This window comes from Neofelis nebulosa, chromosome 15 (assembly GCF_028018385.1).
Source record: "Neofelis nebulosa isolate mNeoNeb1 chromosome 15, mNeoNeb1.pri, whole genome shotgun sequence".
Lineage (NCBI taxonomy): Eukaryota > Metazoa > Chordata > Mammalia > Carnivora > Felidae > Neofelis > Neofelis nebulosa.
In genome coordinates this window covers 8547597-8574646 of record NC_080796.1, presented here as the reverse complement: position 1 = coordinate 8574646, position 27050 = coordinate 8547597, and the positions used below count along the sequence as shown (strand labels likewise).

The 27050-nt window shown below is 59.9% G+C and overlaps 1 protein-coding gene across 2 annotated transcripts; it reads right to left on the bottom strand.

Moving 5' to 3' along the window:
• Positions 1-125: 125 nt before the first annotated feature.
• Positions 126-27050, bottom strand: EPHX1 (epoxide hydrolase 1). Of its 2 annotated transcripts, none has more exons than XM_058700271.1 (9): positions 20745-20964; positions 14790-14977; positions 12830-13010; positions 6566-6793; positions 5970-6099; positions 5354-5559; positions 4007-4115; positions 858-974; positions 126-413 (listed from the first exon to the last, which is right to left on the bottom strand). In XM_058700271.1, exons 2-9 carry the CDS (start codon positions 14970-14972, stop codon positions 212-214), a joined length of 1356 nt encoding a protein of 451 aa, XP_058556254.1. In that variant the 5' UTR covers positions 14973-14977; positions 20745-20964; the 3' UTR covers positions 126-211. The 2 variants fall into 2 exon arrangements, with proteins under 2 accessions (XP_058556254.1, XP_058556253.1); XM_058700270.1 differs by lacking the exon at positions 20745-20964 and adding an exon at positions 26935-27050 and having other exon boundaries at positions 127-413.

Here is a 27050-nt window from a genome sequence, read left to right as displayed (position 1 = left end):
CCACCTGCGTGTGGGAGGGTGCGTGCAGCGCGCTTGGGGCCCAGGACGGGCAGGGGAGGGGGCGGGGGTGGGGATACACCTTCGCCAAGAGAAGCGGGGGGGGGGTGGGGGGTGGGGGGGGTGAGGGAGAGGGAGGGGGATGGGGGGGCCGCACTGGGAGGGGGTGGCTGACGGGGAGGGAGACTCGGCCCCGGGGGCCACCCCCATGGCATCAGGGCAGCTCAACCAGCCCCACGAACTTGCGGATGTCCTGGGCCAGCAGCTCCGGCTCCTCGAGGGCGGCAAAGTGGCCCCCGCGGGGCATGTAGGAGTAGGACACGAGCCTCGGGTACTTGCCCTTCACCCACCTCTCCGGTACGTGCATCAGCTCACACGGGAAGGCGGCCAGGCCGGTGGGCACCGACACCTTGACCCTGGAAGGGACAGAGATCCTCTGAGAGGCGACGTCGCATCCTGGTCCCCTTCTGTCCCCACAGCGGGGTCTCAGGGACGGGGCGGAGGGGACAGGAGGTCAGAGCCAGGGTTGTGACCGCGCCCTCAACTCCAACCCACCCAGGGCCTTTCTGGAAGGGCTGGCCAGGTTGGGGAACAGGGCCAGGTGGGACGGGTGTCCCCTGTCCCTCCGCTGCCACCTGAGGGTCTCCGTGTGAAGGTCCAAGGGGCCCCGGAGGCAGGGGTGGCACAGCGGGCCGGCCCCGCGTTCCCTTCCTGAGCTAACTCTAGACGCACAAGATTTCTCCCAGCACCTCCGGCCTGCCCACAAATTTGTTCTCAGGCTGGGCGTCTGCCCTCAGGTTCAAGGCCGGCTTGTCTTGTGGCTCCCTGCCCTGGAGGCCTCTGGGCTGGGCCAGGCTTACCGATCCTGCTTGAAGAGCTGCCCCCTGTTCTCCTTGTAGAAGCGCTGGGAGGAGGTGATGGCGCCAGTTGTCCAGTAGAGCATGACGTTGGTCAGCAGGTCGTCCAGGGAGAACTTTCTGCGGAAGCAGAACCAGACGGCCGCTGAGCCCCGGGTGCACCAGAGGGCAGCCTCCGGGCCCGCCTGCTTTCCCCCCTCAGACATCACTGCGACCGGGGCACAGGCAGGCTCCGCCCAGGGTCACCAGCCACCGTGATGGCAGGTGACGCGGCATGCGGACCGTGCATGAGGCAGGTTCCGCTAGCCCTCACGGCCGCCCGCACCCCCGACCACCCCCAGAGCGGTCCCACCTGGGCAGGAAACAGCAGGTGAGGACAACCGAACCCAGAGGCTTTGGGCTGGTCACCACCGGGTGCCCGGAGGTGGCTGCCCACCTCTGGCCCTCGAGGACCATCCCCAGGTGGGCTCGCCCCTGCCGGGGCCTGGGCAGGACGGGGTTTCCAGGCAGCGTTTGGAGCCCCTGGACGCGCCTGGCATTACCCACAAGCTTCCCGCCAAGCGAGTCACCCTAGGAGTCATGGGGCCCTGTGCAGACCCCCCCCCCAACACACACACACTCAGGCTGGGACTGCTGAGCAGGGGGACCCCACCCAGGCTGCGGGGCTCCACCCTTGGGGAGGAAAGAGCCATTTGGTCCTCTTGACCCTAGAAACCCCACATCCACTGCGCACAGACCCGCCAGCTTCCCACCCTGTCCCCTCTCATTCCCACAACGCCCTGCCAGTGCCCTCGGCCACCCAGACCCACCTGCTGGTCCGCAGACCCCAGGGGACTCCAGCTCTGGGGACGGGTCCCAACCCTCGGTGCGTCCCGATGGCCACGTGCCACCCACAGCCCCCACCCTGCCAGCCTCCCTGAGGGAACCCAAGTCTGCACAGAGCTCCCCTCGGGCCTTCCCTGCTCCATTCCAGTCCTGGGGGCTTAGGAGATCTAAGCTTCCTTGTCGGGGGGCCCGATCCCTCCATCCGCCTCCAAGTCTCCCTCCCCTGCCCACCGTCTGCCGTCCGATGCCACCCGGGCCTGCCTTCTGCCTCCCCTCCCCTGCCCCACCCATCCCCCATGCCTCGGCAACCCCCCCCCCCACCGACGCTGCAACTCTCCATCCACACTCGCCCTTCTCACTATGTTCTGTCTTCCCAGACCTCCCTCCGTCCCCCTCCCAGTAAGCAGCCAGTAAGCCAGGGGTCCCCCCAGCACCCCCCGATGCTGCCCCACCTGCACTGATGCCAACTGCTAATTTCCCCGAGCACAGAGAGGGTCATTTCCTCCCATTGGACCCCTCCCCAGGCTCAGATGTCAGTCCCGTTCCCCAGTGGGCACCTGGCACCCAGCACGTCCGGGACAGAAGTGTGCTCTGTGCCCAGCCCCTCTCGGACACACGCTCACGGATGCAAGTGCACGCGCACATGCATACTTCGAGGCACCCCTCCTCCGCCCCCCCTGCCACCTCCCTCACACCGACCCCACGACGCCCTGCTTGCCCCCCTCGCGGGGGGAGGCCCCGCAGCGTCACTGCGCCTGCCCAGCTCTCCGCCTCCAGGGCAGTGACTTTGACTTGCCGAATTTACTTGTTTGTGTCGGCTCTTGGGAGGCCGTCGGCCAAATATGCTTTTGTCCTCGGCACCACGATTCACCCCTGCCCTGCTCCCCACCGGTGCAGCTTGAGATAGTGACGGGGGAAGGGAGAGCATTAACATTAATATGAAAATACGAAGGATTTGGGAGAAAAGAGGCTTCTCCAGAATGATGAACACGTTCATCAGGCATCTTCGTTTCCACATTCTTAGTCTCCAGCAACAGCGGCCCGGAGCGGGAACAGAGACAAGGGAACCTCCAAATGGAGAGCAGTTGATGGGAACAGAATGGTTAGAATCGGCTCTCAAACCCTGTGAACTGGGCTTTCAGCGAGGTGGCTAAGGGCTCCCGTATTCCCTCGGCTCCGGTCCCGGCTTGGAAACTACCACCACACCCGTCTCCAGCCTACCGCAGTGATCTTTCTAGAACACAGAGCTGATGGCGCCTGCCCCCTGCTCCAGGCTCTGGTGCCCCCGGGGGCCAGGCAGCAGCTACAGTGGGTGGTCAGCCCGGGGGGGGGGGGCGGTCTGGTGGGGATCCTCACCTGGCTGCAGGTACTGTTGGGCAAGGAACAGGGCCAGCCCTGCCTAGGAGCTCCTGGTGGAAGCCCATCCCCCCGGGGTCCTCTCCAATGTGGGATGGGGAACAGATCCCAAGGTGAGGGCTGTGCACGGGTTCATGGCCCGGCCCCTGCGTCCCTGCCCTCTGCCCTGGCCTCTGCCGAGCCAGCCTTTCCAGGAGCACCTGGTGTTTTCTCTTCGCCTAAATTCCCTTCTTCCACCCTGTCCGCCGGCAAACTCCTACTCATCCCTCAAAGCCCAAATCCAGTAGATTCTCCCAGTCATTTCCGCCCCGCCCCTCAGACAAGGCAAGGCCTCCTTTCTCTGGACGGTCTCTCAGAGCTCATCCGTCCACTACAGATTTGTCGATTGTGTGCCCGGCATGGCCTAGACACGGTCCCTGCGCCCGAGGAGGGAGCCAGCCCCCTCTCCCTCTGCTCCCACACCGGCACGGAGTCTGGCGCTCTGCGTGCCCCCGAAGTAACGAAGACAGGGATGGATGCTGCAGAAGCCGGGTCAGGGCTGGCCGGGTAGCAGAGGCTGCAGCCTCTGAAGCTTCCCCAGTCTTTCTGAGGCAGCGTCCAGGGTTGCCTTCCCCGGGGCACACGGTCAGGTGGCCACGATGCCGGGCTCTCCTGGGTTCAGAGCGGGGGGACCCTGGGTGATCGCTGCCCTCTGGACCCCCTGATCCCGGGGGGCGGGGGAGCTATTTAGCAAATGGAGCATAGACATTCTCAAGGGCTAGACCCTGGTCTTGACCCCTCCGCGGCGAGGCCCGGAGCCAGTCGCCAGACCTCTGTCCGCTTCCTCATCCGGAGGACCTGGGGCCGCGTTCACCGAGGTGAGGGTCTGAGGAGCATCCGGCAGTGAGTGGAAGGTGCTGGCCGTCGGCCGGAGGGACGCTGGCTGCCGGGACGCGGGCCCACGGCTGGCGGGGCGGGGGTCGGGGGCTCACCTCTCCAGGCCCCCGTCCTCCAGCTGTTGGAACTCAGAATCGGTCCAGGTCGAAAACTTCTCCAGGATGTAGGCAGCCAGGCCCGCGGGAGAGTCATTCAGAGCGCAGCCTGGCGAGGGGAGAGGCGGGGAGTGACAGAGGCCTGGGACCCGCGAGCTGGCCGTCAGGACACGGGTTGCTGCGGGCCCCACAGGGCGGCGCCCAGGTCGGAGCACGGCTCTGCCCTAACTCTTGGGGTGCTCTGCACCCCGTCTACTTAACCCTTGGCCTTGGAATCCTGATCTGAGTAAAAGGGGGACACCCTCACGGCTTCTTGGGGGCCCACCCACTACGCGGGCAGCGTCCTGTGTTCGGGGAGGTCCACAAGCGAGATCTGTATGAATGCTGTTTTTTAAAAGGTGGGGTCTCAGAGGCACCCGGTCGGCTCATTTGGTGGAACGTGCGACTCTGGATTTCGGGGTCGCGAGCTGGAGCCCCTTTTGGGTGTAGAGATTACCTGCATACATAAATAGACCCGGGGGCGCCTGGGTGGCTCAGCTGGTCAAGCGTCAGACTCTTGATCTTAGCCCGGGTCATGATCTCAGGGTTTGTGAGTTTGAGCCCCGCCTCAGGCTCTGTGCGAACACCGCGGAGCCGGCTCGGGATTCGCTCTCTCTCCCTCTTTCGCTCTCTGCCCCTCCCCTCTCAAAAATAAACATTAAAATAAATGAATAAACTAAAAAAAAAAAAAAAAAAAGGTGGGGTTGGGGTGCCTGGGTGGCTCAGTCGGTTAAAGCGTCCGACTTGACTTCTCAGGTCATGATCTCGTGGTTTGCGGGTTCAAGCCCCACATCAGGCTGTGTGATGGTGCAGAGCCTGCTTAGGAATCTGTCTCCCCCTCTCTCTGCCCTTCCCCTGCTCACTCTTTCTCACGATAAATAAACATTTAAAAAGAAAAGGTGGGGCTTTTGGTTTATACGCTCTGATCAGTAAAAAGTAAGAAGCAGCCTGAACGTCCAAAATAGGGGATCTGTTACAAATGGACACGACCCCCTCCACCCCCCACGGTCCTGGGGCTGCCGGGCCCCCGGGCTTCCTGCTCCGTGCAGGCTCATAGAGTCCAGGGGTCAGGGGTCAAAGCCAGTGCACACGGCATTCAGCTCAAGCTGTCGTCTGGGACAATTGACCTCAAATGACCTCAGCGGAGACACGCAGCCTAAGAAAGAGCTCAGGTCCCTCCCAGGAGGTGTGCATCCCTGGAGCGCGGCTTCTGGGGCGGGTGAGCTCCCCCCCCCCCCCCACAGCGCCCGGCTGGATGGAAGGGGCGTGACCCCCGCCCTGGCCGCCGTGTCCCGAGCGCCGGCTCACCCACGGTGTCGGGCTTGGTGCTCTGGATGTGCATGTAGCCGCTCTCCCGCAGCGGTCTGTAGAAAATCTTCTCCTTGAAGGGCAACATCAGCTCCATATCCCTCTGGGTGAAACCGAAGAGCCTCGGGCAATGCCGAACCAGGAAGAGGGTCAGGATGCGGCCATTTAAAATGAAAACCATGTTCAAGTGCAGGCCTTTCACATGGCTGTGAGGGCAGAGAGCGGGCCCCGGTGAGGCTGGCGTCAGGGCCAGGGCCAGGGCAAGGGTGGGGGGAGGCCGGCAGGAGGAGGGAGGCGTTGGGGAGGGGGAAATACAGAGTTTCCAGAAAGTTCTGGCTTCTCCCAGGGCTCAGGCCACCAGAAGGGTCCACTCTGACGTTCCCCTCCTCTATCTGTCCCTCTCTGTCTGGGCACCTGGCCCAGCGTCACCAACCCCGTGTGATACTGAACGGAGAGGATCCACACCAAAGAGCTCTGGGCGCGGCTGGGTGACAGGGGCCCCTCCGTCCTCTCCCCCTGGGCCCACAGACACCCCGCCCGGTGGCCCCCCGCAGGCAGATCCCGCCGCCCCCGCGCACACAGTGACCTCGCGGGGGCTGTGCACACGCACACTCACCTGGGCACCATCTGGGCCATGTGGGTGCAGATCAGGGCCCCCCAGTCCCCGCCCTGAATGTAGAACTCCCGGAAGCCCAGCCGCAGCATCAGTTTGTAAAAGATCCTGGCGGTGGCCACTGAATTCAAGCCTGGTTGGGAGGGAAGGAGAACAGAGTCACAGGAAGTCACTTGTGGGGTCCTCTTGGGCTCCTGTGAAATTCCTCACACCCCTCTCGCCCCCCCCGCTAGGGTGACAGCAGCTCACAGGAGGGGAGGAGGCGTCCCGGGGCCCAACGGTGGTGGCGAGGCCGCGGCCAGTGCCCCGCAGGGAGCGAGCCTGGTGTCCGCGTGGCAGGGAGGGACAGCGAGGGGACAGCCAAGCAGCGAGGGCGCGACGGGCTCAGGCCAGCCACCAGTGTGCTCCTGTGGGGCTCGGTCAGCCTCGCTGGACAGCCCGGGGCCCAGATGCGGGGAGCTCCCGAGGGCACGGGAGTCGGGGCCCCGGGGCCAGCGTCGGTCACCACCGCCCTCGCCCGCCTCAGAGCCCGAGAGGGTGTGCTGGCTCCCCGCCTGGCGGGCAGGCCCGGTCCACACCGCCCCCCGCAGCTCCCATACCCTTTTTGGAGGCTGCCTCCGAGAAGGCGTAGCCAGGAATGGAAGGGCAGATGACTTCGAACACGTGCTCCTCGCTCAGGCCGTGGTTCGCAGGGTCAGTCAGGAGGGGGATGATCTTATAAAACTCGTAGAAGGAGCCGGGCCAGCCGTGTACCATCAGCAGGGGCTTGGGGGTGCGGCCGGGCGGCAGCTGGGGCGGCCTCACATGGACGAAGTGGATGTCCAGCCCTGGGGAGACGAGCACAGTCAGGCCGGCAGGCATCGGAGATATTGTCTTTATTTTTTTAATGTTTATTTATTTTTGAGAGGCAGAGACAGCGTGCGAGCCTGGGAGGGGCAGGGAGGGAGGGAGACACAGAATCCGAACCCGGTTCCAGGCTCCGAGCCGTCAGCACAGAGCCCGACGCGGGGCTCGAGCTCACGGACCGCGAGATCGTGACCTGAGCCGAAGTCGGACGCTCGACCGACTGAGCCACCCAGGCGCCCCAAGATTTTATTTTTGTAAGTCATCTCTATGTGTCTCCCTCTCCCTGCCCCTCTCCTGCTCACACTCTTTCTTTCTCAAAATGAATAAATGAACTTAAAAAAAAAAGTTAAGGGGTGCCTGGATGTTTAAAAACCCAGAGGCGAGAGCTATTAAAGGGCTGTTCCCTTCCCGGAAACCGCCTGACCCCGGGACCGCCTCGGGGTTCCCCAGGACGTCACAGCACGAAACACTGAGTCGTCCGGACAGCGGCCTGCTGTGGCTGCACCCAGGTGCCGCGGGCCTCGTCCCCGCGCTGGTGGCCTGGCCCGGGCCCAGCGAGCCTTCGAGAGTCTTCCCCTGGCTCCCGGGCCCGGGTGATCCCAGAGGGCCTCCCTCCTCTCCATCGCCTGCCGTCCTCGACCCTCACGCCCCGAACTTTCTGGGGTCCTCTCTGCCCCTATCCCCGGGCTCCAGCCTCTGTGCCGGCTTCCCTGTTCTGCAAGGAGGCCTGGGCCTCCCTCGGGGGGTGAGGCAGGGCCTTCAGAGACAACGGCATTGCTGATCACAGGGAGGCCGAGGTTCAGGGCCCTTGTCCCTTCGCCTCCAGCCTCTGTCCCGGCGGGCGCTGGGCCAGGACACCCCCCTCCAGGCCCCTCGCCACCCGTCAGGCCCGGGCCCAGCTCTGCTCCTGGGTTCTGAGCCCGCAGCCTGGGTCTGGGGTGCCTGGGGCTCCACAGACCTGCCGGGAAACAAGGAGGGCTTCCTCTTTGATTTTTAACGTCTGTCTTCATTTTTTTTTTTCAAGTTCATTTATTTATTTTTGAGAGATAGCACGTGTGAGCAGGGGAGAGACAGGGAGAGGGAGAGAGAGAATCCCAAGCAGGCTCTGCGTCGTCAGCACAGAGCCCGACTCGGGGCTCGAACCCACAAACCGTGAGATCGTGACCTAGAGTTGAACACTCAACCCACTGAGCTGCCCAGGCACCCCTTCGCTTTTAAAATTCAAACATTTAGGGGCGCTGGGGCGGCTCAGTCAGTTAAGCGTCCGACTTCGGCTCAGGTCATGATCTTGCCGTCTGTGGGCTCGAGCCCCACGTCCGGCTCTGTGCTGACAGATCGGAGCCTGGAGCCTGCTTTGGATTCTGGGTCTCCCTCTCTCTTTGTCCCTCCCCTGCTCGTGCTCTGTCTCTCTCAAAACTAAAATAAACATAAAAAGCAAGAAAATAAAATTCAAATATTTAAAATTCAAAAAGGATACAAGGGAACAGTGAACAGTCAGCCTTGGCCTCGGCCCTTCCCCCAGCCACCAGTCCCCTCCCGGGGGACAGCTTCCAAGGACCGCCGTGCGCACGCCAGCACGGGCGCGAATGAGTGGGTGTTCCCTAACTTTACACTCAGATGAAAAGGTGACAATCTGAATTCGAAATAACCGCACGCCGTGCAGTATGTTCCAAAGGAGGTAAGGTCTCCTATGAATAGGAGTGCATTCATTTTTTTTATTTAAAAAAAAAAATTTTTTTTTAAACGTTTATTTATTTTTGAGACAGAGAGAGACAGAGCATGAACGGGGGAGGGTCAGAGAGAGGGAAACACAGAATCCGAAACAGGCTCCAGGCTCTGAGCTGTCAGCACAGAGCCCGATGTGGGGCTCGAACTCACGGACCGCGAGATCGTGACCTGAGCCGAAGTGGGCCGCTTAACCGACTGAGCCACCCAGGCGCCCCCGAATAGGAGTGCATTCAGCAACGCGGAAGGACCCCGGGATGTGTTGTCAAGTGGAAAACCACGTTCCAAAATAGAATGTACATAGGGTTCTATTTTTGCTCAAGGCAAGTTAGGATCTGTGAGCCTTTTGTAAAAAGTCTGCACTGTCACAGTCCAGAGGAGCCTAGGGAGACATGGAAACAAAGCGTAATGGGGTGTCCGGGATGGGGTCCCGGGAAAGAAATACAACATTAGGTGAAGACTGAGGAAATCTGAGCCATATCCCATTGTCTGTGGACACTGTGTTGTTCAGTCTTTATTTTATTATTATTATTTAAAAAAAATTTTTTTTTAATGTTTATTTATTTTTAAGACAGAGAGAGACAGAGCATGAACGGGGGAGGGGCAGGGAGAGAGGGAGACACAGAACCGGAAGCAGGATCCAGGCTCTGAGCCATCAGCCCAGAGCCCGACGTGGGGCTCAAACTCACAGACCGTGAGATCGTGACCTGAGCTGAAGTCGGACGCTTAACCGACTGAGCCACCCAGGCGCCCCTATTATTATTATTTTTTAATGTTTATTTTTGAGAGACAGAGGGACAGAGCATGAGCGGGGAGGGGCAGAGAGAGAGGGAGACGCAGAATCCGAAGCAGGCTCCAGGCTCTGAGGTGTCAGCACAGAGCCCGATGCGGGGCTCGAACCCACAGACCGTGAGATCATGACCTGAGCCGAAGCTGGACGCCCAACCGACTGAGCCACCCAGGTGCCCCACAACCATAGAATTTAAAAAATAAAGATGTTTTTGAGGCACCTGGGTGGCTCAGTCGGTTGAGTATCCGACTTCGGCTCAGGTTATGATCTCGCGGTCCGTGAGTTCAAGCCCCGTGCCGGGCTCTGTGCTGACAGCCCGGAGCCTGGAGCCTGCTTTGGATTCTGTGTCTCCCTCTCTCTCTGCCCCTCCCCACCCCAAAATAAATTAACATAAAAATTTTTTTAAAAAGTAAAGATGTTTTTAACACTAAGGGAATCTGAATAAAGTATGGACTTTAGTGGAGGTATTAACATATCAGTATTGGTTCATTCCTTGTAACAAATGTACCAGACTAAGGTTAACAGTAAGGGGAAACTGGGAGTGGGTACAGGGGAACTTCCCGTACCGTCCTATTTTTCTGTAAATTCGAAATTGTTCCAAGGAGCCCCTGGGGGGCTCAGTCAACTGAGTGTCTGACTCTTGATTTTGGCTCAGGTCGTGATCTCACGGTTCATGGGTTAGAGCTCCATGTCAGGCTCCCCACTGAGTGTGGAGCCTGCTTGGGATTCTCTCTTCCTCTCTTTCTGCCGCTCCCCTGCTTGCTCTCTCCTTCTCTCAACATAAGTAAACAAGCATTCTAAATCAATCAATCAATTAATCAATCGTTCTGGGGTTAAAATAAGTGTTTCCAACAGATGAACGGAACAGAATCACAATAAACCTGGGCATATGCAGTCAACTAAGCTTTGACAAGGGAGCCAAGAACACTCGATGGAGAGGAGACGGTCTCTTCAGTAAATGGCGCTGAGATAACTGGATGGTCACATGGAAAATAATGAGACTGGACCCCTACCTCACACCACTCACAAAGATGAACTTGAAAATGGATCAAAGACTTAAATGTAAGACCTGAAACCATGAAACTTACAGAAGGAAACAGACACAGAGCTCTCTGACGTGGATCTTGATGACAGTTTCTTGGAGGCTACATCCAACTAAAAGGCTTCTGCACAGCAAAGAAAACCATCAACAAAGCGAAAAGGCCATCTGGGGAATGGGAGAAACTAACTGCAGACCATGCATTTGATAAGGGATTAGTATCCAATATACATAAAGAACTCCTAACGACTCAATAGTAGAAAAACAAATAACTCAATTAAAACAATGGGCAAAGGACCTGAATAGACATTTCTCCAAAGAAGACAGACAACAACCAACAGACACATCAAAAGATGCTCACCATCACTCATCATCAGGGAAATGCAAATTAAAACCACATTGAGATACCACTTCACACCTGTCGAATGGCCATGATCAAAAAAGGGGCACCCCTGTTCTCTCTCAAAATAAATAAATAAGCTTTTTTTTTTTAAAGACAAAAAGAGATACCAAGTGTTGGTGAGGATGTGGAGAAAGGGGAACCCTCGTGCACTGCTGGCTGGTGGGAATGCAAACTGGTGTAGCCATTCTAGAAAACAGTATGGAGATCCCTCAAAAACTGAAAAGTGAAATATGGTCCACTAATTCCGTTTCTGGGAATATATATAAAAAGATAACGGGGGCACCTGGGTGGCGCTCAGTCAGTTGAGATTTCGACTCTCGATTTTGGCTCAGGTCACGATCCCAGGGTCGTGGGATCAAGCCCTGGGTTGGGCTCTGCACTGAGCATGGCGTCTGCATGAGATTCTCTCTCTCCTCCTTTGCCCCTCTCCCTCACTCACAGGTTCCCTCTCTCTCTAAAAATAATGATGATGATGATGATGATGATGATAATGCACCCTCGTTCACTGCAGCGTTATTTACAGTAGTCGAGACAAGGAAGCCACCTAAGTATCCATCAGTAGATGAACAGATAACGAAGTTGTGGTCTCTCTCTATAAATATAAATGGAATACTATTCAGCCTTTAAAAACGAAGAAGCCTTGGGGGCGCCTGGGTGGCTCAGCGAGTTAGTGTCTGACTCTTGATTTCAGGTTCAGGTCCTGACCTTGAGTTTCATGAGTTCGAGCCCTGAGTCAGGCTCTGTGCTGACAGCATGGAGCCTGCTTGGGATTTTCTCTCTCCCTCTCAAGCAAATAAAATAAATAAAGTTAAAAAAAAAATGAGGAAGCCTTACCATTTATTTATTTTTATTTTTATTTTTTTTAATTTTTTTTAACATTTATTTATTTTTGAGGCAGAGAACGAGCATGAACAGGGGAGGGTCAGAGAAAGAGGGAGACACAGAATCCGAAACAGGCTCCAGGCTCCAAGCTGTCAGCACAGAGCCCGACGCGGGGCTCAAACCCACGGACTGTGAGCTCATGACCTGAGCTGAAGTCGGACGCCCAACCGACCGAGCCACCCAGGCGCTCCAAAGAAGCCTTACCATTTATGACAACATGGGTGGACCTTGAAGGCACTGCGCTAAGTGAAACATGCCAGAGACAGAAAAAAGACAAATACCGCGTGATCTCATTTATGTGTGGGATCTAAAACGAAACGAAAGCCGAAATTGTAGAAAAAAGAGACGAGAGGAGGGTTGGGGGCGGGGGAGCTGGAGGGAGGGGTCAGAAGGTGCACACCCCAGGTCAAGGTGAGCCCTGGGGGCGTCCGTCCAGCCTGGTGACGGGACCTGGCGCTGCTGTGGGTACGTAGGGAGGTTCAGGGTAAGTCCTGAGAGCTCAACACGGGGAGAGGAGTTTGTTCTCTCCCTGTATCGTCTCTGCAGGAGAAGCTGGATGTGAGCTGAACCCCCCCCCACACCCCCTCTCCCCCCAACCCAGGCGATCACTTTAGAGCAGAAGTCAATCAAACCATCATGCCCCACGCCTCACACTTACCCGCTGATGGGCGTCAGTTACTTCTCAGCAGAACTGGGGGAAAATGCTTTTCTGCCCAGGAAACTATTCCCTCACCCAAATGATCTTGAGGTCACCTTGCCAAGACAGTTTTGGGCGGGAAGGGACCTCCCAGGCGATGCCAAGGGACAGCGGCGTCCCACAGCGGCAGGACGCCAGGTCTCGAGCCGCAGACAGGGAGGGCAATCGTTCTCAGGACCTTGACCGCCGGGCTGAGCGCCCTTGAGCAGTCACGGCGTCACGGACTCCAAACCCTCACGGAGCGGCGGACCAGATTCTGCGTATCTCTGGCTTTCAAATTACTGACGTGTCTTCCTGCCTCGCTCTAAAGCCCACTGGATTTGTGGGGACTCTGCATTCTTTTTGCCCCAGTGAGGTCAGCCTGTAAATACACCCCAAGGACCAGAAATTGGATCCTAAGTTGGGTCCGGGTCCCCTCCGGAAGCTACAAGGCCGCTCCTGAGACACACACCCCTCTCCCGCTGGCGTCTGGGGAACATACCTTCGATCCTGGTCTTGAAGTGAGGGTACCTGTTGAGCATCTCCACCTGCTTCCTCCAGTCAAATTCATTCCGCCAGTAGGAGAGGATCTTCTTCAGGTAGTTGGAGTTGAAGCCATAATGGAAGCGGCTGTCCTCCAAAGGTGGGGTTAAACGGGTCCCATCGATCCTGCGGTGTAAGTCCTGGAGCGAAATGCAGGACCCCAGGGAGAGAGGGGTGGGTGGGGCAGAGCACAGAAGGTTTGTTTCCAGAAGGCGAGCAGACCCGCAGCGGCCAGATACTGTGACAGGGGAGGCGAAGCCAAGTCCCTCGGGGAGGGTGAGGTCCCCCGGGTCCGCCACAGGTGCCCTCGGGGTCGTCCGCTTTCCCCAGAAGGCACCTCGTTTCCCATGACCGCAGCTGTTCCCAAAGCTGTGTCCTTCACCCTCGACGTCACCCGTATATCTCCTCTTCGTTTTTAAGTGCATCACCGCTACATGCATCTTTAACGGACCTAGGCTGACCTCTGGTGGGGACCGCCACACTTTTTTGTAAGAGGCCAGGCACTATGAACGTTCTAGGCCCTTTCCAGCTGCAGCTGGCCCACTCTGTCCTCGCAGTGTGGACGCAGCCACAGACACCGCGCGGACCAATGCACACGGCTGTGTTCCCGTAAAACTTTATTCGCAGACACTGACGTCTGAAGGCCAGGTGGTTCTCACGGGTCACGAGACATTATTCTTGTTATGTCCTCAGCCATTTTAAAGATGTAAAGGCTATTCTTAACACGGGGGCTGTATAACCCGGGGGGGCAGACAGATCTGTCCCAGGGCTGTGGTTTGCGGACGCGGGTACACAGCACTGAACGATACGCCGTAACTCGGCTGGGATAAAATGACAGACCGGGAGAGAAGGAAGGTGTGCACCTAGCAGGCGAGGCCAGGGGACCAGCCCGGGCCCTCTCGGTGTCCTCCATAGCACCCCGGGCTCCCAGATTCTGGACGTTTTAGACTCCAAGTCTAGGAACCCACGAAAGGCGTTATCCTCAGCCTGGTTTCTCTTGGGTGCAGCCCAGTTTCTGCTCTGTACTCTTTTCCTCCTCGGAAATCTCACGACTTGGGCACTTGTGAAAGCACGTACCCCCTGCTCATCTCTCAGCTACGTTTTCTCTGTGCACCTTCCTTTCTCAGCCACGGGACTAGGAGCTATTGGAGGGAGGGCCCCTCTCTTCTCTGAGCACCCAGCCCGTGCCTGCACGCACACGTGCTCCGACGAGCTCAGAACGGGAGGGGACGTCCGGGTCACCCTCCTGGCCCAGCTCCCACGGCAGCACACCCCCCTGGTCACGTCCCAGCTGACTCCAGCGTGTGGGGTGGGGGCTGGGCTCTGGAGCTGACGGACCTGGGTTCAAATCCTGATCATCCCTCAGTCACCTTGGGTAAAAAGCTTCAATTCCTGCACGTGCAGAGGGAACGACGGTCCTGCCTCCTACGGGGACTGAATGGGGCCTCGAACAGCTGTCACAGAGCAGGTGCGTCACCAATGCTGGCCCTGCGGCGGCCTCTCTGGACCCCAGCATCTGATGTCACCACGGCCCTGCGTCTCACTCAGGACCCCCGCCCAGGCCCTGATGACAACCTGCTCGCTTTCTCTGGCTAAACGCACCCCCAGGGTGGCAGGAGGGCGCGGAGGAGGGGAGAGCAGCTGCTGTCTGTGACCCGTGATGCCCGCGCCCAGGGCCAGCTGGCACCCCCTGCCCACCTGGTGCTGCTGGGCTCTGGGCAGGGGAGGGAGGAGCAGAGGGGCGGGTGGGCAGAGGGGGACGGGGTGGGCACGGGGCTGGCTGGGCACGTCTCTGTAGGATCTGCCCCTGGCCGGTGTGAGAACAGCGGAGGGCACCCCACTCCCAGCCTCCCCGGGGAACACAGCCAGGTGTCCCCGCCCTCCCCTCGGCTCAGCCCCGCCTGGGGAAGGGGCCTCACCTTGATCTCCTCGTCTGACGTCTCCACCTTGAAAGGGCGGATGCTCTCGTCCTCTGGGGCCGTGGGCCTCGCCCCGGGGCCCCACCACCCATCTTCTAGTGGCAGCGTTTCCTCCTTGTCCCGGGAAACAAACCAGTAGACGACAAAGGCCAGCACTGAGGCGAGGAGAATCTCCAGCCACATGATTCCTGCAGGAGCGAGGAGGGCCCGTCAGTGCAGAGACCCCCCCCACCCCCACCCCCGGCCGAGACCCTGACCCCCACCCTCCCTCCCACCCAGCCCCCGACTGCGGGAACTTGTGAAAGAAGAGTCTGAGCACATGGAAGAAACAGAAACCAGCAGGAAAAAGACAAGAGCTGTGGCATTCATCCACCGAATTGGGAAAATACCAACACAGGGTGGCCTCTCGCGGCCCTGGATGCTGGGGCTGCACTTCTGAGGCCTCTTGCTTTTCTAAGGGGCCTTCTGCTCCATGCTTCTGGAAGCTTCTCTCCACCCTCGTGTGTGTGTGTGTGTGTGTGTGTGTGTGTGTGTGTGTGTGTGTGTGCGCGCGCGCCCCCACCCCCAGGAATGCTGGGCTCCTGAGGCTCCGCCCCTGGCTGTCTCTGGGAGGGGCCTGTCCCCAGGGTGCCCATCAGGGGCCGGGCGCACCCGGTTTGGGCCCGGGGAGTGTTGGGGGCCCGAACACGGCCACGCGGCTCAGCTGTATTTTTTTATTTTTTTTATTTTTTTAATGTTTTTATTTATTTTTGAGACAGAGAGAGACAGAGCATGAACGGGGGAGGGGCAGAGAGAGAGGGAGACACAGAATCGGAAACAGGCTCCAGGCTCCGAGCCATCAGCCTAGAGCCTGACGCGGGGCTCGAACTCACAGACTGCGAGATCGTGACCTGAGCTGAAGTCGGACGCCTAACCGACTGAGCCACCCAGGCGCCCCCCGGTGGTATTTTTTTAAAGGAGGCTCCACGCCCCTGAGATCATGCCCTGAGCGGACCCTTAACCCACTGAGTCCCTCAGGAGCCCTCAGCTTTTTTTTTAAAACAGCTCTATCGAGGCATAATTCACGGGCCATATAATTCGCCCACTTAGAGTGTTCGATCTGGTGATTTTTTGTGTATGACAGACAGTGAGGCCATCACCCCAGCTTGACGCGGGGAGGCGGGGAGGCTGGGGAGGCCTCAGCCCTGCCACCAGGAGACTCAAGTGAGACATTTCCCTTTAAGGAGGCGAGGGCACGTGGAGGGCACCGTCGGAACCGTAGTGGTGGTCACTCCTAGAGAGAAGCTAGGAGAAGTCAACATCTAGCAGCAGACTTTCCCACCACCTCTCTGGAGCACTGGCGGAATCTACTAGAACTTGACATTCACAAACGCGAGGACTCCGCGATTCGCCCCGAGGCGCAGACCCAGCCCGAAGGTGCCCGAGGGTGCGCCACACCGAGCAGCTGTAGGTGGGGAGCCCCACACCTAGAAACGTCCCTGACGCCATCCGTCCACACAGGGGGGCCCCCAACAGTCCGCACCGAACGGGCCAGACACAAAACGGCACGTCCCGCAGACCGTTCCTAAAGGAAGGCCACTGTCAGGGCCACGAGACGGCAGCGTGGAGTTTCCTCTGGTGGCGGGGCCCGGCCCGGCACTCACCGCGATGACAGTGTGCAGGGGGCACAGGCCCGTGTGTCGCCTGGGCCAGAGACACCCGAGGAGCCAGGCTCGGGCAGGTGCGGGACACAACTCAGGGGTGCACGGGGTCACCGCCGCGGGGACACCCCGTGGGGAGCCTGGGGTGGCCGTGGTCACGGGCCTCCCGAGCCTGCATGCCGGCCCTTGACTGCGGCCCCCCGCCCCGCCCGGGTTCTGACTCTTTACTCGGCGAGATCTGAGGGTTCGGAGCCTGACTGCCGCAAGGTAACGGCTCTAAACGCAGGAGGTCAAGCCAGGCAGGTGCTTCCCGTCGCCGGTAAACGGAACGTCGGCCTCGGAGTTTCACCGAAGGCAGTGTTTCTGTTAGGCTCGGGGCAAAAATACAAGCTTCAAAACCGAATGTACACCTCATTTGAGGCTTGGTCCTAAAAGCCCAAGTCAACTCTTGTAAGTTGAATGCGGTCTGGAAGGCACCAGAAGTCACTCGTTCTTTTCAGGTAAGAGATTCGGATCGGGGCCCCCGGAGGGGAAACGCAAACTGGCTCGTGGGACCACAGGCGGGTTCGGCGGTCACTGCGTGGCTGTGACCGTGAGCCCGGCCCTTTGCAGGCACAAGAGGTGGGTCACAGCCCTGTGCCGCAGGAGCTCATGCTCTGGTAGGACAGGCAGACAGATGAACAAGTGATGACAGCCGTCTACACAGACGAGGAGAAGCGTGCAAACGCAGCAGTGGTTAAGTCGGCCACAAAGGCTGCACGGATGAGCGGGGAGCGGAGCAGAGGTTTTAAGGATAAACAGGGATTTACGAGGCCGAGAGACAGTGCGCCGTGTAAGCAAGGAGCCTCTAGGATCTACATCCGGGTTCCACACAGGTGTGGACACTTGGGACCTCCGGGGCGCACTCTTTCCATTTCTACCTGCGCCGGCCGAGACGGGTCTCTACCTCACCTCCTTTGTACGCGGTTCCTTTTGCATGATGAAGCCGGCAGTTTTAACTCAGAAATCGGGTTTGCCATTCGGATGGCCCTCCTGTAAATTACAAGCCAACACTCCGGAGCGAGGCGAGGACGGGCACTTGGGGAGGGGAGCACGGCATGGCTGTGTGAGAAAAAGGGGGCCTGGGCAAGTTCCTCAAAACTCGGCACCCTAACTCCGGCCGCTCCGCAAACGCGCCCTCGGGTTGAGACACGGGGTGGCTGAGCCTGGCGGCTAAATTCGCCCCTTCCTTCCTCGCGATGGAATCGAATGGAGGGAATCGTTGTTGTTGGCAAAGCTCAGCTAAACACTGCATTTCCTGGTGCTCCCTGCAGCTTAGCACCGAGCTGAGGATTTGAAGGAGCGATTAGGTGCTGACAAAGAGCTGTAAGTGTATTTGGGGTGGAGCCCCCCCTCCTCCCCGCTCGTGGCCCAGACAGTACCTCCGTGTGAATCAGGAAAAGACCCCATTCTTCAAAACGCTGCCAGAAAATTAACCTAATCTGCTGCTCTTGTCATAGGATGCCTCATTGCCATCTGCCAGAAAGCACTTGTACGTAGATCTACATACATCTAGAGGATGACGTGCGTGGCATCCTCTAAGATTGTGCAGTGCACAACGTGCACAACGGTGCATGGATCCTGCCCGTGTGTGGAAGACTGGAAAGAGCCTGGACTCGGCTGGGAAGCACGTACCTTTTGCCCTTCCCCCTTCACGCTTCCTGGGGCATAGGTGTGATGCCTGGACTCTGGTAGCCATTTGGGGCCATGAGGTTTTCTTGAGGAAAGAGGTCAGCACCAGGACAATGATGGAAAGTGGGTTCCTGCTAACCGCGGGACGACTTACTCCTAAACTTCCTTTGGGTGACAGGGAAACACATTTCTACATTGTTTGAGCCACTGCTGCTTTGAGTTTTCTATTATATAAACCTTAACATCCTCACTAACTGAAAAAAGTCAGCGGGGGAAATAATATATCCAGTTCCCCGTGGACAAACTCTCAACAACAAATGCTCAGCCTTCAAAATTGTCCTTTCGGTTCTTACAGATTTTATTTTTAAGTAACCAACGTGGGGCTCGACCTCACGACCCTGGGATCCAGAGTTGCAGGCTCCACCCATTGAGCCCCCCAGGCGCCCCTCAGGCTGCTTCTCTAAGTGAGAATCAACTTCCTGACAGGTGTCAGAATGCAAAACACCAGTGGCCCCTGCCCGCCCCGCCCCAGCCCTGGGGGCAGGGAGGGGGCCTCTCTCTGCGGAACACTGACCTCTGTTTACATACAATGTGGCCTCCGCAGCTGGTGTCTCCCTGTTCTCTCCGTAGAAGGGTAAGACTGGCCACCAGTTGGGGATGAAATGCGCTGTGGCTGAGTCACAGAACGAATCTGTGCCCCTTCGGCAGAGGGATTATTTTATGGTTGTTTTTTTTTTTTTTTTTTTTTTTTTTTTTTTTAAAGGGGAAAGACCAGAAGGGCGACGGCCTTCCTGCGGCCCCACTTCCACAGTGCGTCAGACGCCCTCTCCACACAAGAACAATTGAGCAGCTGTGGCTGGGATCCTGCTGGGTGACTTTCTAGCGGCCAAGGACCCGTGGGGGGGGGGGGGGGTAAAAAGGACGATCTGGAAACCCACAGGCCTCCGGAAACCAGTGGGTCAACAACGAAGCTGGCTGGGGCGCCAGAGAACCTGTGTCCGAATGGGGCCACCCTTTCCGCGAACGTGGCTCCCGCCGTCACCCCTGCACAGACAGACAGGTGCGTGTTTCCCACCAAGACCCCAACAGCCCCCTGCCGCCTCCCCTGCTCGTGAGCATCTCAACATCCCCTCCTCGCGCATCTGCGATCGCACCGTGACCTTGGGCCCCTGAATTTGTCTCCTTCGGGGTTCCCTCGCTGTCACGGGCACTACCCACCCCCCGAATGGCAAGCCAAGAGCCCAGGTGACGTCTTTGAAACCCCCTCCTTCGTTCCACCCCCGTGGAGCCAATCAACCGGCAAGTTCCAAAGTCGATCTCAATCCACCTGCACGGCCGCCTCCCCTGGAGCAGAGCAAAGGCCCTGTCCTGTCCCCTCACACGTGCTCTGCCTCCCTGTCCCGCCCCCAGCATGCCCTGCGGCCAGAGTGACTTTCTGCAGATACAAACCTGACCTTGCACATCCCTGGTGTAAACCCCGGGACAGCTTCCTGCTGTCCTTGCAACAGCGAGATGCTTGGTTAACCCTTCAGGGCCTGTGCTCTCTGACCCGCCCACCCCTCCCCTCCTCGCCCTCCTGCGGTGGGGGAGCACCCTCTCCCCTCAGCTCCTGAACCCCTGCTCATCCTTCAGATTTCAAATGCAGCGTCCCTCCTCCAGGCAGCCTCCCGTGACCTAGTTCAGCTTTGTGCGCCTCCCACCCCTAGCTCGAGTCACGGTCACATCTGTTCAAGGTCCTGCGGCAATATCGCCCCCACCCTCCCACCGCACCCCGGAAGTAAGCTCCCCGAGGGTAGAGGCCATGTCTTCTCTGGCTCCCCGCTGGTCCCCGGCACCTGGCACGTATTGGATGCTCAGAAAATCTCTGCTGAAAGAATGAATTTAAAAATTCTTCAAGGGGCGCCTGGGTGGCTCAGTGGCTTGAGCGTCTCAACTCTTCATCTCAGCTCAGGTCACGATCTTGCGGTTCGTGAGTTCGATTCCCGCGTCCTCTGTGCTGACGGCGCGGGGGCTGCTTGGGATTCTCTGTCTCCCTCTCTCTCTGCCTCTCCCCTGGCCACACATCCGCACCTGCCCTCGCTCTCTCTCAAAATAAATAAACGTCAAAAAATAAATCAAAATAAAAAATTTTTCACTGACAATGTTGAAAATTTCCAGAGCTCGTGCCCAGAAAGATGGCTGAATTCTCCTTGAGGAGTTATATATATCATCTACTTCTTAGACTATTCTGAGACACGGGCCGTGGGATGCAGGGAGAAGGCTGAGTAGGTGGGAGGTGGTGTTCTGGCAAATTCCCCCTGAAGGAAGACTGGAGAGCCAGGGTGCCCGGTGGCCGGCAGATATCAGGATTTGGGATCCAGAAGATGAGGCTCAGACTCTGGACCTTGCTGAACACTAGTGGGGAGTCCTGCCAGCCTGTCCTCAAAGACCCCCGCCCCTCCCCCGGCCTCACACCCAGGCAGGTGCGAGAACCCTCAGACCAGCTAAGCCCAGCTCTGAGCGCACCTGTACTGGCCGGGGTGGGGGCCGGGCATCCGGGGCTCTTCTTCGAGAAAAGAGGCCGGGAGGGCCCAGCTCTGTGCACAGGAGGCCTCTGCCCTCTGCCCTGCTTCCTGAGGGTTTCCTGCCAGTGACTCAGACTCACATGAGAGCGAGGGCCTCGGCTCCTTCTGGGGGAGGTCTGTCTGGACAGCACACTGCGGGGCAGGGCGAGAACGGGGGAGGCGAGCCAGACAGAAAGTGGGGCGCAGGGGTGTGTGTGCCTCCCCGGGCCCCGCGCCGCCTTCCCCACACCTCTCTGGAGGAAGGCAAAGGAACATCCAGCGGAAAGGGAAAAGCAGATGGTTTCCCGTCGGAGCCAGGGCGGGCCTGCCAAGGCGGCGGAGCAGGGAGCCTCCCGCCCTCCTGCCGCCAACGCACGGCTCCCAGGGGCTCCCCGACGCCATCCCTGCTTGCTGTTGGGTCTGGTGGCAGCTGGCCCAGACAGAGCGGGAAAGCCTGGGGAGGGGGGGGAGGGGGAGGGATGGGGGGAAGAGGGGAGAGAGGAGGGGGAGAGGACGTCCGGACCGCGCCCCCTCTGCCCCCACAGCCTTTTCCCTGGAACTCCAGTGGCCAGACGAGGACGGGGACTCAAGATGGGTGAGGCGGGATGGGCCCTGCACCCCTGCCCACGACAAGGGCCTTGTTTACCTCCTCCAGGCCGGGAGCCAAGCTCTGGGAGAAAGAACAGCCCAGAGCCAAGCCCCTAGGGAAGGGAAAATGCAGTTTGCAGGCAACCACAAAGCAGAATAATAGAGAAGTAAAAACAGGGTGGGGGTGGGGGTGGGGGTGGTGCAGGCTTCCTGGTGGGGGGGGGCCCTGCTCTGGGCCGCAGTGAAGGGACATACAGCTGCCTTGGAGGGGACGCTCCGGCAGACCCCTCGCCCCCCAACCCGACTCTCCAATTGCTCCTGAGTGGACAGACAGACAGACAGACAGGACTCGTGTTGCTGGTGTTACAGGGGCGTCCAGGGAGCCAGGGGTCAGCCGGCCGGTGTTTAGGCACCAACCTCTGGCCTCCAATTGTGCTCCTGCCACTCGGCAGCCACATGACTTCAGGCTGGTGGCCCCACTTGTCCAGGCCTTGCTGAGCTGGGGATTCAAGGAGTTACCTCGGTCAAAGGGTGGTGCCCCCACATGGGCACTTGCTAAAAAAGGTTTTGTTTTTTTTTTTAATATTTAGTTTTGAGAGAGAGAGTGCCAGCAGGGGAGAGGCAGAGGGAGAAGGAGGCACAGCATCCGAAGCAGGCTCCGGGCTCCCAGCTGTCAGCACGGAGCCTGACGCGGGGCTCGAACCCACGACCCATGAGATCATGACCTGAGCCGAAGTCGGACGCCCAACCGACTGAGCCCCCGGGCGCCCTGGGCATTCACTTTTGCACTTAAATCCCGAGAACGCGACAGGTGGGTGAGAGGGGGCGGAGGCCGAGGGAACCTTCCCTGAAGACATGTGCTGCTGGGACCACGACAGGAAGCTTGGTGGTCTCTGTAGAGGAAAGAGCAGGCGGGACCCGGGGAACATGAGCCCCAAAGCCCAGGGTGGCGGAAGGCAGAAAGCGAGGGACGCCCCGCACCTGCTGCAGGGGCCTCGGTGGGAGGAGGGAGGCCACCCGGCTGGGCTAGAGGCCCCCGGCACCTCTGGGGGGACTCGGCCGGCCTGAGTCGAGCCCTCCCCAGGCTCGTCTACGCAGCCTTCCACGCAGGCCTGAAGCTGAACGATGCGAGGAGGGGCTTGCGGGCTCGCGCCCAGGGAGTCACTTGAGACCCTGTTCTGTCTCCTGGCTCAGTTTTCCATCGGTTTTAAGTGACAAGAGAAGGAGCCCGAGCGGACCACAGCTCGCCGCCTCGCGGAAAGAGCGCTGTGCTCCGTGGGGTTTCGGCACTTGGCATCTCTGAGCAGAGAAAAGACTCCGATTCCCGAGGATAAAGGTAGCAGGCCAGGTGGCGCCCGGCCGAGCACCCCGGATCTCCTTCCCAGCGCTGACCTCACTCTGCCGCCCTGGCCCCCCAGCTCAGCCAGCCCTTGACCAATGTGCTCCGGGCTCAGGACGCCTCCTCAGGGCTGTGTAACCAGAGAGCGCCGCTGGCTGGGCCCTGGCTGAGGAACCTAAGCCGCCTTCCCGTCTGGACGGCAGCGAAAGGGCCTCTGTGCTTCCCGTAGGGCGGCCCCTCGGGCCCGGGGTCCGGTGTCTGGGAATGTTCTGGGCCTGGGGTTAGTTTGCTTGCGGCGAAGTCTGGGCAGCAAAAAGGAATAAAAGTCGCAGAAGCCAAAAACGACTTCTGGAACTCCATCGAAGGTCCTGGTGGACAAAACAGCCCTGCCTCTGTGGGAGGGCGGGGACCGGAGCCGGGTGAGGGGGACGAGGTCACCCTCCCGCACCTGGTGGCAGGGCCCGTCAGCTCCTGCGGAGACAATGCGGCCTAGCAAGCAGGTCCTCCCACAGGCAAAAAAAAAAAAAACCTGGAAAGCCGGAAAGTACATCTGTTTGACCCCCCCCCCCCGACCCCCCAAAAACCTGGTAAGAGACTCAGACTTCCCCGAGCTGTGCTGGTCACTGACTGGACTGATCCTGGTCCCGGAACCAAAGCACTTCTCTTACTTTCCAGAAGGCCCCGTCTGTCCAGTCCCGACAAGAAGGGGAACACACGGGAGGATCACCACTCAGTGAGGCCAAGGGCGCCCGTCCCCTAGGGAAAAGCCAAGTCCCCGCTGCCCGGGGTGGTGGCCCTCAGGGAAGGCACAGGCCCACCTGGGCCTCCTGTTCCTGGTCACCGGTTTCCTGCGCCCTCCCGGGCTCTGGGGGCAGGACACAGCCGGCTGAAGGCCGCCCGTGGGCCCCTGGTGGGGACGGTCCGTCTGGGCACCACGGCCTTCTGTGAGGAGGCGGGGAGAAGCCCTGGGAGGGAAGGCTCTTCGAACACCCACTAACCCCGACAAGTGAGGGCTGGTTCCTTCTGTTTTAAAGAGACTCACAAAAACGAAGCTCGGGCAAAGCCGTTCTCTTGAGCCCACCGGCTCAGAAGCCCCAAGAAGACCCCTGAACACAGTTTACCCGGCCTCCCCAAAGGCAGCAGAAACCCCTGTTCCTGACCTGACCTCCTGTTCCTCCTATGGAATCTTCTGGAACATCTCTGAGCTCCTCAGACAGAAGAGCCCTTTTGTTCCCGAAATGCAAGCACCTCCAGTGAGGCCTCAGAGGGGGAGGCTTAGCTGCAGCGGGACCGTGTCCCCAGCCGCTGGACACAGACGATGGGGGGGCCACTTCAGGTCTGTGAGCCCCGCTGGGGGGAGGGGCCTCGGGCAGGCCTTCAGGAGTCAAGAAACGATGAACTAGGACCTCCCTTGGCAAGGTAAACACACCTCAGCAAAAGCAAAAACACCAGTTTGAACTTGGCTGGCTCAGCTGTGTTACGTTATGTAAGCAGGGATGGGATTGCGAGGTCCTCTCCCGGGCGCCAGGGAGGATTTCCTGGAGCACCAACCACTTCTCCCTCCTCAGGGCAGCGGGTGGCTGGGTGCTCTGGGGGATCTGTGCAGGGGGAGGCCTTCTCCCTGCTGCACCCCACCTCGTCCCCATGGCACGCGCCTAAAGCGTCTGCTCCTAAAGGGCCACGCCCAGGCCAAGAACACCCACCGGCAGTCCCCCGCTATCCCCAGGAGGCCCGCCGGGCTGGGCAGTGACACTTCTGTGTCGATCTGAAGTCCCTGCCCTCTGTCCCAGGGTTTGCCCCGCACCCTGGGGCCGGAGCCCTCACTGTCCTTGAAGCTGCCCTCAGCGGGCCTGGCACGGGCTTCAAGCCCACCCTGGCCCCATCTGAACCGACCGCACCCCGCCTACAAATTTCCTTCCCTGAAGATCAGTTTGGACTTAACCACACAGTCACCACCCACTGGAGCCACGAGGAGCCTTGCAGATAGATTGGCCCGGCCTCCTGCATCCCTGGACCAGGCCCGGGCAGGGGACGTCTCGGCCCGGCCAGTGCATGACCCCGCTCTTCTCTCCACACCAGTTCTCTGTCCACATCGCTGCGTTCCCTCCAATCACTAGTGATGGGCTCTAGGGCCCTTGCAGAGGTGGGTTTTGAGCATGAGATCCAGGGGGTCCCCCCGAACCAACACGCACCTGCTCTTTCTGCACACCCAGCCCCGGGTGGGTATGTTCTGGGCTCCTCCCCCGGCGGTGGCAACCCGCTCACGTTTAGATCTCCCTTGTTCATTTATTTTTAAGATTTTATTTGTAAGTAACCTCCACACCCAACTTGGGGCTCGAACTCACAGCCCCGACCGAGATCGACACTCACACGCTCTACGGACTGAGCCGGCCGGGCGCCCCCAGCCCTCGCTTCTCCCCTAAGCCCAGCTCTGTGTCATCCGCTCAAGGGTGGAGAAGTGGGGCCTGGGCCTGGGCCGGGAGCCCGGGAGGGAAGTCAAAGCTGTCGGGTGAGCGATTACCAAGCCTGTGCAAGCTGGGCTCTCAGATCAACGGCGGGGGGGGGGGGGGCTCCCTGCGAGCTCCACCTGGTGCCCGGACGTGAGCGGGAGGCTCCTGGGGGAGGTGCTCTGCTTCCTGCAATGGCCAGTGCTCCTTCTCGAAAGGCCCCCCTGCCCAAGGGCATTCGGTCACTTCCGGCAGGCACCCCGCTCCCCGAAGCCGGTCTGGCCAGGGTGCCTAAGGCACAGGGGAGCACGCGGGTTGGAGCAGACGGTGTCGAGGTTCACCTCGGCCGCCCTCCTGAGCAGTTACTGGCCGTGGAGCTCCTCCCGTTCCTGGAACTGGGGGGTCGGGGAGAGGCAGCATAGGTTCAGAAGTTCTGAGTCCTCTCGCTCTCAAGCTCGTTCAGTTTACGCAAGAGGTCATTCACACCAAAGGACACTGCTGGCAGCCAGGCCCGCACGCAGCAAACAGACCTAAAGCTCATCCATGCCAGGACTGCTCCTGCCACAGGGCCTTTGCTCCTGCTCTTCCCTCAGCCCGGTGCACTGTCATCCCCGATGGCAACCGGCCACTCCCAACTCCTCGGGGTCATTCAACCACCATCTCTCAGACGAGGCATCCCTTTCATCGGACACCCCCCTTCCCTCTTCCAGGGCTCTACACCCGACGGCACACGTACTCTACATTTTACAAGTTTATTTTATCGTCCACCTCTCCCCAGCAAACCTGGGAGCCCAGTGAGTCCACGTTCCCTGCTGAGCCCCCCGCCCAGGGCAGAAGGCACCCCTGAGCACAGTCCACGCTTCCTCAGGGAAACAAGAGTGTCCTCACATGGCCCTCCAAGTGCGGACGTTTGGGATAAATGCTGAACAATCCCAGAACTTCTTACTAAGCCAGGCCCAGTGGGGCTCTGCCCTCCAGCCCCTACTCGCTCGGGCAACAACCTCCAGCCATCGGGGCAGAGGCCAGTGTTACTTTCTGGAGCCCCCGAGGCCTCCTGAGAACGGTTGCTCTCGGCGATGCCGCGGAGGGGCACGGAAACAGCGTTTGCCAGTGTCCTCAGCAATTTCCCACCAGAGCTCACGAATCCGAGCAAAGGCGCTGAACGGACAGCAGGGACTCCGAATGCACAGGCCTCCTCGCCCCCCAGGCGGGGTGCTGCTCGGGCAGGGAGAGGGAAGTCTAGAAAGGGGGAGGGGTGTCTGCCCGCGCGGGCGCAGGGCACATCCAGGCTTTGCGGACCCCGAGGCTTATGGGGCGGGGGGCGGGAGGGAGCAGGTGGAGAAAAAAGTCAAACTGGGACTGACCACTGCTAGAGCCGCTGCCCCCACGATCCCGTCGCCTCGCCTAGGCTTCAGAGAGGGGCGGGTGCAACTCAGGGCCACACGGTGAACTGGGACCCAGGCCCGGGTCCCCTCAGGTGGCTGTAGGCACCCCTTTCCCCTCGGGGGCGGGGGCGGCGGACAGCGAAGGCAAGAAAGCGCCTTCCAAACTCAAGATCCGAGCAGGGTTTAGGGGTCCAGAGACAAACACGTGCTTTTCACCGCGGGGCGCGACGCACCCTGTTAGCAGAACTCTCGGGAGAGAGTGCGGGGCGGGGGGGGGGGGGCGCGCCGCGCCCCTTCAGCCCCGGGGGCACGGAGGGGGCAGGCATGGGTGCGCCGGGCCCTCCGTCGGGTGCAGACGCGGGTCCCCGAAGCGAGAGTAAGTCACACTGCCCCCCCCACCCCGAGCCCGCCCCCCGCGGAACCGCGCCCCCACACCCACTCTTCCCCCCGGGACCGCGCCCCGACACCCGTCCTCCCAGCGCGCGCCCCCAGTCGCCCCCCGACGCGTCCGCCCCCAGCCCGCGCCCCTTACGGTCGTCGGCTCCAGGCCCCAGGCTCCGGCGCGCGCGCTCGCTGGGACTGTGGCTCCGCCGCCCCGGGCGCCCCCGCGCTGATCCCGCCCAGGCTCGGCCCCGAGGGGCGGCCGGG

What these genes read in the sequence shown, in the direction of transcription:
- EPHX1 (XM_058700270.1), bottom strand. Translation starts at nt 14,972, where the DNA reads ATGTGGCTGGAGATTCTCCTCGCCTCAGTGCTGGCCTTTGTCGTCTAC. An exon ending in CACCAAGCCCGACACCGTGG is followed by an intron (nt 4,116 to 5,353) that starts GTGAGCCGGCGC and finishes TCCCCTCGCCAG; the next exon opens with GCTGCGCTCTGAATGACTCT. An exon ending in GAGGACGGGGGCCTGGAGAG is followed by an intron (nt 975 to 4,006) that starts GTGAGCCCCCGA and finishes CTGCTTCCGCAG; the next exon opens with AAAGTTCTCCCTGGACGACC.